General features: G+C 42.1%; 1 protein-coding gene across 3 annotated transcripts in view; it reads left to right on the plus strand.

Moving 5' to 3' along the window:
• Positions 1–13,069, plus strand: part of cacna2d2a (calcium channel, voltage-dependent, alpha 2/delta subunit 2a) — a 183,748-nt gene that overhangs the window by 85,303 nt on the left and 85,376 nt on the right. For all 3 annotated transcript variants that reach the window (XM_086292772.1, XM_086292773.1, XM_086292774.1), the window contains exon 4: positions 7,694–7,753. In XM_086292772.1, the coding sequence (XP_086148898.1) occupies positions 7,694–7,753 (60 nt within the window). The remainder of the gene's footprint in view (positions 1–7,693; positions 7,754–13,069) is intronic.

Raw genomic sequence — 13,069 nt, forward strand, 5'->3', positions numbered from 1 at the left:
GCTCATTTTAAATGTTTGCGTGTGTGTTTTTACATAATGTGTGCGTGTGTGTTTTGGCAATGATTGGGGTTTTTGTCATGATGCGACACAAATAACAGATTGCTGAAATATAGAACAGCGGCGGAGTACAGACATGAGCTCTCTGTCTTGTTCTGTTGTTGTTGGTTGTGATGCCGCATGCTTATGTCACTCTAACCTCTGAAGACATGCTTAATGATGCTGTTCCCACCCACTCCACCTACACAGGAGGAGGTGGACGCAACATGTGGGTCGTCTGTGAAGCCCCATGAACATGTTAACATTTGTGCCACGTAAAAGGGAAGTGATGTGCTCACTTTTTCTCTTGTGGAACGTCAGTGGGCTTCTTCTTTTTGACTTATGGATTTTATTCACCACTTTTTTTACTAGACAACAAGTATGCAGCTTTCTTCGTCTAAGTCACCCACAAGGTCAGTGCTTTATGAGCTGCTGGAGAACCTTTTTTCTGAAATGTTACTTCCTCCCTTTCTCTCCCTCTCTGCTCCTGTGTCTGGTTGATGCCAGTAACAGCAGGAAAGGCTGGGCACGTCTGCGACTATCTGTCAAACAATAGACAGTGAGCCCAACCAGCCAGACACTCGCATGTCACTGAGCTGATCCTGGCCCCATCAACACACTGCTCAGTCTGCACGCTCACCCTGAGCCCCCTGCTGGCCTCTGCATGTAGGAATCATGGCTACCTGTGAGCATTCAAGGCTGCAGATCTCTATGGCATGTTCTTGCAGTGACCTTGTTTTACCGTAAGGCACGCGTGCTGCATTGGTGCACGGTGACTTGTGTGGATTCATAGTTTTGAAAGCATGCGTTTTATCTACATAGAGCTTGTTTGTAGCAGTTATACCATAGGAGGTTTAATTGAAATTACAGTGGTAGCAGCTCCAGTGAATGATAATGTGTAGCACAATGGTCTTTGGCCTCATTCTGTGCTATGATGAGCCTGCCACTTAGCTTCAAAGGCACTGTGGTTTAATGAGTGAAATGCATATTATTTTGAGTGTATCTCAAATGAAACAAAGAGCATCCCAATTAAAAGAGAATTAGTTTTTAGCGAGAATTGTTTTTATGGAGATACTTCAGCAGTCAGTAATATATTAGATTAGCACGTTTGCTCCTGTGATATTGCTTCTATCATAATCGTATTTTGATTATATCCATATCATAAACTTAGAAGTAGATCTGTTAGCACACAAGGGTTTATGATCAAGGTCGATCCCTTTGGCGTAACGCTGAAGAACCACTGTGAGGTTACAGGAGCTCTTTGCAGCAGCTATTGTTCCAGAGTAAAGACAGCTGCCTTTTTTGTCTCAGTGAACTACACAGAAGCTTCCGCACAATGCTGGCAATCGTCTTTGGAAATGTAGTGTTTCCGCGAGGCTCTGTGGAGTGTAGAGAAAGAAAAAAGAGTGTTTGATTTTGAAAAGCTGGTGAGCTGATGCTGCTGTGGGTAGGTGACATCTCACATCTTCCAGATCCAGCCTCTGTGGAAACAGAAGTGGAGTTGGGAATGCGCTGCCATGAGTGGGGAAAAGCAAAAGACAGTGTTAACATTTCCGTTGTGGTGGAGGAAGATTATGGGTGAGAAACAAAGGCAGGGATTATCTCAGCACATGCTACAATAGCACTACACACACACACACACACACACAGCCTCTGCAAACTGGTCTGCCACAGGGTGCTTTGGATCACAGAACAAAGGCAGGGTCTCCCACCCATCCATGCACATCCTCTGTCAGAGTTAGCTAATAGCGGCTACAATACCCAGCTGCCAGTAGCTAACCAACCAGGGACTTGGAATTAAGGGTCATTATTGCACCTCATTATGGACTTTTACATTGTTTGGCAACTCTAAAGGGGGAACGTCTATTGTTATTATCAGTGTCCTCCTCGGAGGAACTTTGCGTGGCAATCTTGAAATTTGATAGTCTGTCAGAAGGCTGGGTTGCAGTCAAAACAAGTTATAAGTTTTCCAGCTCTTTCCCAGTTCAAAGTACTTCACAGAGGAAATTCTCCAATCTGTGAAGTCAATTAAACTTTTCTGCAGTTGATTTGAGTGTGTTGTTGGAATTAATATGGCTTTAGTGGAGGGAGAAAGTTTGGGGGCAGTAAACTGAGACAGATGGAGAGAAATGGAGTACAGCATATGATGGCAGGATAAAACAGCCGAGCGGAGAGGAGAGATAAAAGGATGGTGCGAGAATGAAAGATGGTGGCGGCGGTGGGGGATGGTGGCGGCGAGGGTGCGAGGCCGAGTGAAAGTGAGTTTGTCTGTGATGTTTTAAAATTCTGGAGTGGAAAGTCCCTCCATCTGTTATTGTGGGACGGTTCTGACTCAGTGATTTCTATGATTGGCCTTAATCCCGGCCGAGTGGAGAAGACAGAATGAAGAGCTTAAAGCAGACTGCTCTCACTCTGACAGGCTCCACTGGCTGCTGCTGCTGCTGCTGCTGCTGGCGCTCAGTCTGCTGCCCCCTAATGGACTAACTGCCGCATGACATTACGTCTCCCTGCATTACTACAGCACACTGAGCAGCTCTTAGGGCCATGACACATCTGTGACCTTGTGAGTGCAAGAAGTATTTTATCAGCAGATATAACAAACAGCAGTCTGTACTCAAACTCTAATCATCATATCATACTTATCTCCTAATACAACAATATTTTATGGAGCTGTGACATGCCTTTCAAACTGTCTCTTGGTAGATCTACCAGTGCTGGAAATTCGTCTCTATCATGCATGTGTCAGAGGATACTTGGGAGGACTATAGAGATGCTGTGGTTTGATGTTTAATTCAACATTGCTGGAAGGACCCTTGAGAAAACGGTTCTATATTTAGAAATAATTTTTTTGTTTGTTTTCAAAGAACCCGGCTTACCTTTATGTCTGCAGCCAGCTGTAATTTAAAAAAAAAACTCTCATTGAAAAATGTACCAAGGGTCTTCCCTCGCTGTATTAGTCGCAGTGAGAAGGTTAAGTGACCTCAGCAGAGTCATTTCACAGTCTTTTGGTCTCCAAGGTGACTTAAGTGTTCGCATAAACCGAGCTAAAGGGGTCATTTGAGAATGTGTCGAGTACCTTAGTCAAAGCCGCCATCACATGTACAGTCCGTGTCGTGTTTTCTCAAGTGTCCTCGCGGTCAAACACACGCATTGTGAGGCTGTTTTTTAAGACCCTCCAGATCACACAGGCGGCAATGTGTTGAGTGCCCTTTAAGTTAATGCTCAGTGGAAAGGCCTAACAGGCTACGGCGGCCCAGTGTCGAGTTGGCGCTCACCACAGCATGACGCTGCCCGTCCCTGGTGTGCTGTCATTCCTTTAGAAATAACATGACTTTGACTGATTAAACCGCTCCCCTCTGGAAGAGAGGAAACTTAACAGTTATGAATATTAAAGATCCTAATCGTCTCATGCTGAGCTTTTCGTTACTTTTTTTCCCGCTCTCTCTCTCGCCGTCTTCTTGCTCTGTGAGTTCACAGTGAGGGACCGCGGCTCTTCGCCGGCAGCGTTCTACGACAGCGGAGGCATCGGCAAGCTGCTGCTGTCTGCTCTTTGGTTGTTTGCACAATTACGCTGTCACCTGCGCTATTACGTACAATGTTCCCATACGTGACAGATTCCATTGCGTGTTGTTTAAGTCTGCAGAAGTGGTAGAAGCACTTCAAACGCCACTACAGATCGCAGAGTTGTGTTTATGGTTCTTGACCTTGCCCGACGACTGCGTGACAAATGGCCCAACATGTGAGGCGTTTTGTGTCAAGGTTACAATAGCGGTAACATTAGCGCTTCACGCTCATGTTGTTGACTGTCCTGATGTATTTGTGCCTGTATGCTGTAGTGTAGCTGAGTTTCTGTGTTGTGTGGGCCTGTACTGGGCTTATCTGTGCTGTACTGCGCTGATCTCACTATGCTCATCCAGTGCTCTAAGCTGCTTGGGCTCCAGCCACCAGCATAGATGATATATCCCTGCCCCCCTCCTTCCCACATCTCTCACTGTGATTCATTGGCTGTTTGTGTTGCCCATCCATCTGGGCCAGCACAGAGGAAGGAAAGACACATGAAGACACATGGCTGTTTTGGAGCGGGGACTGCATTAAGCAGCGAGAGAAGCGATAGGATCCCAGAGAAATGTTTGCCTACCAGGACGAGAGGAAGGAAGAAGACCAGGAGAAAGGCAGCTGGAGAAAACAGAGAACTGGAAAAACAAGATGTGTTGGCCACTCATGGGGTGGGAAATGGATTTTCTGAAGGAACAAAGTCGAGATTCTTACTGACAGACTAGATCCTGAGGGGAATGGCTAGATCATAGATCATAAGAGAGGACTGAGAAAAGACTGCTAAGAAAATGCAACTTGCTACTATATCTTCACAAATATTTGCATATTAATGAAAAGCTTTACGTGTACCATGTGTTGAGACAGAGTTTGAAATCATGTGGCTAACCTCTGAGCTGCCACAGTGTAGTGAAATCTTTGTTTGGCTCCTCTGTTTGTCCCGAATTGAATATGGGAGTGCTGATAGCTATGAGATTATTGTTGTGGTGCTGCCCTTTAGCGAAGTTGACCGTCCTTAACAAAAAGCTGTGCAATTACTGCTTTTTATAATGGACTCTGGTAATAATTTCAATAAGCTAATTAGATCCTTATTTCTTTGTTTTAGCTTTCTATTGTCTCAACAGGAAATGAATGAAATCATTATTAAAAGCTTATTCAGGTGCTTAATAGCACAATGCAAAAGTGGCTTTAAAGATCCAGATTTATTGCTACCGCACGCCACAAATTATGCTAGTGATATCACATTGTGTACACGCTTAGAGCGAAGCAATTATCTTTACTAACATCCCGCATGACCACACATAGAGCTTGTGTGCGTGCATTGAGATGTATTGTTTCTGCAGAAATGGGGTGGGCGGGGCACTTAATAGAAATAGGACAGCTTCCACTATAATGACAGTTTATGTCTTGCGTGTTTTTTGTAGATAAAAAGGCTCTCATAGCAGGGGACAGGCTCCTTCGGTGTAGCTCCGCAAATGAATGAGATCTCTTTGCAGCAGGGGTCTAAATTAGGGTTAGTAATTTTTCGAGCCTTGGGATTTGTGGCTGATCACACTATTCTGTGACGAAAATAACATCGCCCCCTAGAGGGCTGGGGAAACCTAGATACTGAAGCACAAGAGGGAAGGAGGGTGAGTTTCACTGTGGGGTAGGAGGCGTATTTGTCACTTGGACGACTTCCTATAAGAGAAGTTTCTACAGGGATGAACCACATCATAGCAAATGATGTTAGAACATGAAAGAACATCACGGGCAGTGGTGCTAAATATCAGTTTAAGATGATAATATTATGTGTATGTCAGCAGAATAGTAACAGAAGCTCAAGTTAAAACACTTTATATTCAGTCAGACTTTTGACTGACATTTTATGACACGATTTTCAGCAACTCTTCTATTTGGCCGTTGTTGTTTCACTGCATGAGGGGAAAGAAATCAAGTTTCATATTTGACGTTATCACGAAGGTGACCCTTGTCTGTGTTGATGGAGAGTATTTGTGCATATTGAGAGAGAAAAAAAAACAGTAAAAAGAAGTGTGTGCTGGCAGGGTGTTCGAACGTTTAACAAGATAAGCATACGCGTTGGTGTTTAAGAAATGTGCGCATTAAATATAAAAGTCATGGTGCACAGAAACTTCTGTTGTCAATATGGACTAAATCAAATAATGCATTCTTAACTTGACTGCAGCTGAAGATAACAATTTTAAATCATAGCAAACACTGCCTTTCAAGTTAATGTCCATCTCTTATCTGCATGCGTGGAAAAATGTGGATATTATTGACAAACAGCCATTCAAGATGAGTCTTTGTTTGGAGCGATGAGGATCAGCACCAGTACTTATTGTAAACATCGTATGGTACTATGTCACATTTGTTTACATTGTGTCTCAGCTCTCAAATAAATGGATACACTTGCAGTATAAGATTATTATTACCTGTGCAATATGTAATAACATCTTATATATAAATAATAATTTTATAATAAAAATCATCCATCCATCCATTTTCTATGATCTTTGTCTTTTTTCATGAACATCTTTTGAGCCCTTTGAGGGATTTTCTTCAAATTTGGCTCAAAGGTTCACCTGGAATTAGTTAAAGGTTATCTTGACTTTTTCCATCCTTCTTCTTATCTCTGGGCTACTGTTATAGATGGCGCACTTCCTAATTTAAAGTGTGAATCTACTGAAACAAGGAGCCAGCAGCAGCATTGTAGTGCAATAGCAGTGACTCAGCAGTATTTCCAGTAACACAGCATGAAGGGAATATACGCACAAAAGTAGCTTTAGTAGTGTTTGCCCTGGAACTATTTAGTGAAAGCATAACATAACTATGTAGCACTTCAGTTTGACAAGAGCTAAAGCAATTAGCTAACTCTTCAGGATCTGCACAATATTGTCACATAATAAAAGTGAAAAATATTTTATAACTAGGATGTTGTATCTTGGGTTGAGATTTTTAACCAGTTGCTTAAAGCTCTGCTTTTCCATCATGTAACCACATAAGAAATTTCTATCTACCATTTGAACTTTCTGTCGAATGGAGTGCAACAAGCGATGTTTGGTTGACTTGTTTACGTTTGGGTTGCAAGTTTGCAGAACTAGATACCTAATTGCCGTTGGAGACTGACAAGCGGCTCTTGCTCTCAGACATGCCCGGGCTTGTCTCGTTGTTGTACACACCATGGAACATATGCATATGTTTGTTATTGTAATGTGACACTTTCATATCAGGTAAAAATGTATCAAGTATTAATGTGGGCAATATGATATGGCACAGCCTTAGCCTTTCAGATTTCACAAACCATGTCCAGTTATTTACAAATCAGTACCTATTACCCATTACCCACTCCTACATAGTGTTTGTGCAATCAAACAGTGTGTCATATATACGTTTTTACTGCACTACGAACGTCTTAAAGTACACTTAACAAGAACAAAGAAAATTAAATTAATATATACAAAATATGATACTATTGCCTTAAATTATCACCAGAGTGTGAGTTGCCTTGGTGGGGATTTGGACTCTCGGTGTGCTTCTTGGCAACAAGTGTGAATATTATTTAAATATTAAATCCTAAAGTTTTGACTACATACAGTATGTCAATTAGACAGACATGGATTTGAAGATACAAGTGCAAAGTGATATTTTCTACACTGTAATACAGAGAGTGCACTGTATAAGATTAATAAAGCATTAACAAACTGAACAAACAGTTTTTAGGTTGACTGAGACGATGAAAATTGGATATTTTCTTGCTTATAATTGTTATTTCAGTGCAGATAAAAATAATAATAATAACATTTATTTTTTAATTTGTCTTTTAAATTTTATTTTATTTTTTGTAAGTTGGAGAGGATATAGGGCAGTGGTAGGGGAAACATTGAATGCTCATCTCCTGGTGCTGTGAGACCGGTGCTTAAAGGAGGACAGCTGCCGTTCTAATCATCACCTTTTATAGGGAACAAGGTCACCATTTCCATTCTGTCTGTTTGTCTGTGGCACACACAAACACGCCCACACACACACACACACACAAACAAATCAATTTTCTATTGACTTCTGATACTGACACTGCTATTTTTTTTCTCTTTTTGCTACCTTGTAGAAACTGGCCAGAGAAGCAGAGCAGCTTCAGAAGGAACACGTCTGGCAAGATGGTGTGACGGTAAAGTAGGACACCCGCTCCTCTCCCTCCTTTCCAAGACTTCTGCCTTTTTCCCTTTTTTCTTTTCTAGGCAAACTGGTTTATCTTCCTGTCATCTGCTTTCCAATTTCCCCTCAATTTAACACCTTTAAAGGTAACCCTTTGATGACAATGTGATCAGCATCACAGAGACAATGTGGTGATTAGTACAAAAAACAGTAATGCACATTATGACCATAGCATTATATCCATACACCCTGAAATTGCTTACTTAAAATTGCTTGAAAATTACTTCTGGGGTTGTTATTTTTATGGTATATAAAGCTTTTGCTCTTTTTGTTTTGCGGGCCGTAGTAACTTGAACATTACATTCTCCTGCAGCTGACCTTTTAAAATACTAGACATCTGCTCTTGAAATCTAAAAAAGGAGAAACGGTATTACTCTGGCTTGTGTGTCTTTGAGCCGGTGTGCTCCAGTGACTCTCAAATTTGCAAACATTCAGATGCCCTGCACACACAATGCACACATATATGCATGTATATATAGCCTCACCCGACGCATGCACACTCCCTACTGTCACATCCTCTGTCTCCAGGGAGACAAGCTCGATGTCATGGTACACTTCTCACAAATGGATTTTTAACCCCACGCCTCCTGGGGGATATTTGAGAAAAGGCTTTAACTGATTTTAAAACGAATAATTATTATGAAGCCTATTTCCCTGCAAGTCCATTTTTATTCATGGTTGCTTACACTCTAAAGCGGTACTCTTGGGGTGGGGCTGGTTCTGCAATCCTCCGTCTCACCCTGCTGGTCCAAGGGACAGAGCTGCATTGTGGATGTCCCTTCATCTTAGACCTGAGTGGGGTTGATGCCTGCCTCTCCCTGCCCGGATCTGATGCACCTCAATGGGATGTGTAACCATGCAGGAAGTGAAGCCTGGGTCACAGGGACCAAGCACAGCACACCTGTTCATAAGTAGCTCCGTCCAATATGGCATCAATACCTCCTCGTGTGGAAAAGCCAGCCCTCTCTTTAAACTAACCCTCTCCCTCCAGAACACCTCTCTCTGTCCCTCTGTTTCGACTCTTTCGCCTTTTCTCCTTCATTTTTTGCATCTCTTTCTGTCCAGTCACCAGTCTCATTCGCACTCTAACCTTCAGCACTTCCATCACATTCATAAACCTTTTTTTTCCCCTCCCTATGTGTCTTTAATCAGCCATGAAAACATTTGGAATATACCATATTGTTGCAAATACTGCAAATGAATCCTAATAGTGTTTCTCTATTAATAATGTATTGAGCTGATTTCATTTGCCTTTATAATTAGAACAGGTAATGAATCTCAGCAGGGGCAACTGTGAAACCATTAAAAAATATCACAAAAAGGTGGTGGCGGTGGTAGATATGCCACATCCCTGCAAGATTTTTTTTTTCTCCTGTTTGTAGATTTTGTGCTCTCCTAATTTCTCTTTGGGTGAACACTCTGCTGACTGACACTCTAATTAGATTAGGGCTGCATGCTCTTTGGGTATATTAGGCGAAATGTGTTGCATCTTAAACTAGCGGGTGGAGCAGTCTGTCAAATGAAGAGAAAAGGTGTTTATGCATGCGAGACGGTGCATTTTGGTAGAGCTCGTGTGTGTGGGTGCGCGTGCTCTCTGCTCTGGGTCGAAAATGCATAATGTGGCTGTGTTTGTCAGCGAGTGGGTATTCATTTGTATGTGTTTATTAATGGTAGGTTCTGTACCTGGCCCAGCCCATCTGCTTGCCTCGCCAAAGAGTGACATCATAGAAACTCAATGACACGCTTGTTCCTCATAGCGGCTGCCATCGCAGCTGTTACCCATGCAGTGGGAAGACCTCACTTCTTCTCTCCCCGCCTCACTCTCACACACACATTCAAGCATTTTCCCGGTTTAACTGCAGAGGCGATGCCTGACCACCCCGACTGCTGGACATTATGGATGTCAAAATGTTGATCGTAACAACTGTTGAAATGGTCGTTCAGGGTTTTAAATCCATTGGAATCAAATGGTGTGTGAAATAGACATTAAAGTGTTGGATTGCCGCTGATTTCTCAAGGTCAGGTGCCCATCGCTCTGTGACACCCGGCTACCGTGTTGGCAACAGAGTCATCCCCAGGCGACTCGAGTCATTTCAGTGCTGTTGTGCTTTTCTCTTAAGGGCAAAGAGAACCAACATCTTTAGAGCCAAGTATCACATATCTCTGTTTTGTATACTGAAAATTGGCTGCGTGACAGTGGAGCACTATGAAACTGCTCAGAGTAACGTCAGCAACGTCTAATATTTCTGTATCAGAATGAAGTGATTAAGCAGTCCCGGGTCTTACAGCTTTGACCACTGCTGAAAGTCTGCATGCGAGGTGTTTAGAGTGTCATTTAAATCCCGTCCTGCAGAGGAAAGTGCATTTTTCTTGGTAATATGATTGCCTGGGTGTTTACCCGCTCAAAGTAGCTGCTGAAATGTTTTATTGCTTTTAATGGTTTTTCTCCCAGAACACCAGCGAATACATACCCCGTGTTAGCGACTTTTGAAGCTGAATTTGCAGCTAGAGGGGTTTTGGAGCAGCTTGGCTTCACACTAAAATTGTAATCTTTTATATAGAAGCGCTTTTATATGTTTATAGCATGACAGAAATGCAAAAATTATATTATATCCACTTACATGGGACATAGTCTCGTCTAAAATGTGCAGGGAGGTTTTCCCCAGTCTTTATACCCCATCTCTTCTGTCAGGTTATGCTGCTTAGACTGCAGGCACGTTAGGCTTATGGACAATGGTGTTGTTGAAACAGCAAAACTACTGCCATTATCAAAATATAGTGTATTAAATGAGACATAAGATATGCTGTTGAAAGACAGAGGCTGTATTCTGTGATTATCTGTTGTATTTGCATAGTTGGAAATGGTAATGTGATTTTGAATTTGGCTCTCTTTCAGAAACTGGGGGTGGGCAGTAAAAGGGCCAGATGTCCTGTTTTAGGTTCTGTCCCATACATAGCAAAATCTGGAAGTTCCTGATTCACTTGAACTTCATATATGATAAAATGACGTAATGAGGCCTGTAATTTAAATGTAGACGTAGATCTCTGGAGACGCAGCACATCTCATTGTAGTTCATGCAGTAGTCACAACCTCTAAGTCATATTTCCAGATACAGATCTAACACTTGTTTATGTTTTTTTTTTTCTGAAACATGAATTTCCCAAATTTATTTTTATCTACTGATTTGTGAACTGATTCTTGTCCATGCAGAGAAAATGAGCATTTTTCGGATTTAATAGGTGAAAAAGTCACACTTAAGAGGTCAGAGGGGTTGGTGCTGGTGGGGCAATTCAATCACTGCTCACACCAGAGAGCCAAGTTAGCATTATACACATCAAAGATTTTTAATGGAATTTCTATTTTTAATACATTAATAATTTTGTTCAATTCATTAATTATCATTAAAAACTACTTGGTTAGTTTTAGGCAATACAAACTACTTGGTGATTTAGTTGAAAATATTGCCACTTTTTTGAAAAGTCAGTTTCCGTAGTTGCCATGGTAAATGGCCTGTATTTATATAGCGCTTTACTAGTCCCTAAGGACCCCAAAGCGCTTTACATATCCAGTCATCCACCCATTCACACACTGGTGATGGCAAGCTACATTGTAGCCACAGCCACCCTGGGGCGCACTGACAGAGGCGAGGCTGCCAGACACTGGCACCACCGGGCCCTCTGACCACCACCAGTAGGCTACGGGTGAAGTGTCTTGCCCAAGGACACAACGACTGAGACTGTCCAAGCCGGGGCTCGAACCGGCAACCTTCCGATTACAAGGCGAACTCCCAACTCTTGAGCCACAATTGCCCAGGATGGTGATGCATCCTCTGCTAAAGGCTCTGGAAAACATATGTGCTACAAACATGAAATATATCTTAGTTACTTAGTATACCTCAGTTACAAAACAATGCTGACTGTCATGAAAAAAACATTTCTCTTAGGGCTGTGCGATATGACCAAAATCTCATATCCCGATATAAGACATCTATCATCCGATAACGATATAAATCACAAAATTTTTACATTTTCTGTAAATTCTGTGAATATCGGGCAGCTCGACTTGCGGGAAGTGTTTCCAGCTGCGCGTCATGTAGCTGGAGTCGAGTGTTTTAACAGATGCATGAAACGATACATTTTTAGACATAGGTTGTAACAGCCGCCGTTTTCTTTGTGAGTATTTATTACTCAGCATGCTGCGGGTAAAAGCCTGTTCTAACGTTTGAGTAAGGTTTATTTTTTAGCATCTGACGGCTCTTTTTTGCTTCTCATCCATAAATACTCGGCATAATCTTTCACGTGATTCAGTTTATTTTGAAAAGTCTCAACAGGATCTTGAGCTTTATTGTGAAAGGTTTATGTGGAAAATAAACAAGCGGACACGCTATGGTTTTACCGTTGTTGTTGCTAACTACAACGCATAAAAACAGGCGCTTGTCCGTCCTTAGTGTGGTTATATTAAATATAAGAGAAAGAGAGAACTTTAAGAAATTAATATAGCCACTACAGTGACCATCAAAACGATGAAACAATATGGCTGTAAACAGTTTATTTTGCGAAACAAACGATAGTGTAAAATGAAACGATAGACGTTTTTATATCGTCATCCGATATATATTGTTATATCGAACAGCCCTAATTTCCCTTATATTTCACATTTTGCTACTGGCAGAGACGGGGCTGGGAGATGGACAGATATTGTTCCAACAACGTAATTATGACTTCATATTTCAGTGTGGATATTAGCGAGTTAGACATTTGTTAAACACTTTTGGGGAGTTCTGCAATCTTCTGGCTAGAGCTAAAAAAAAGTTTGGTTTTAGTAGTTTTAATGTTGGGACGCTGTGTAACAAGTAAATAAAGAATGCAAGAATTTACAAACCTCATACAATGTTTTTCCAGTCATGTCTGAGAGGATTCGGGATCCATCATCTATCTACATATCCATCTAGGATCGCAAGTTCGATTCCTGCCTGGGGCGTCTGTATCCAGTAAGGGTCCTAAGGCTAGACCCCCTATGCTAAGCAAGCCTACCGCAGACATGAGCGAGACAGATAAATATGAAGGCATGCCGGCTCGGACGTCGCCCGGATCAACAAGGTCCGCGTCAGGTGTTGAGGAACCAGGGCACCCTGACGAAAAGTGGGCTACTGGAACAAGAAGGCATCGGTGGGCAAGGGACGAAAACAGGGCGTTGTTGGAATGCTACTACGCAAGTAACCCCGGCGGAAGGGGCTACATGAATAGGATGAGGGACCTATGGATTCTT

The sequence above is a fragment of the Aulonocara sp. 'chitande type north' Nkhata Bay genome, linkage group LG5, assembly GCF_057382095.1.
Source record: "Aulonocara sp. 'chitande type north' Nkhata Bay isolate Kocher_YH1m ecotype deep benthic linkage group LG5, A_spYH_male_GT1.1, whole genome shotgun sequence".
In the NCBI taxonomy this organism is placed as follows: Eukaryota; Metazoa; Chordata; class Actinopteri; order Cichliformes; family Cichlidae; genus Aulonocara; species Aulonocara sp. 'chitande type north' Nkhata Bay.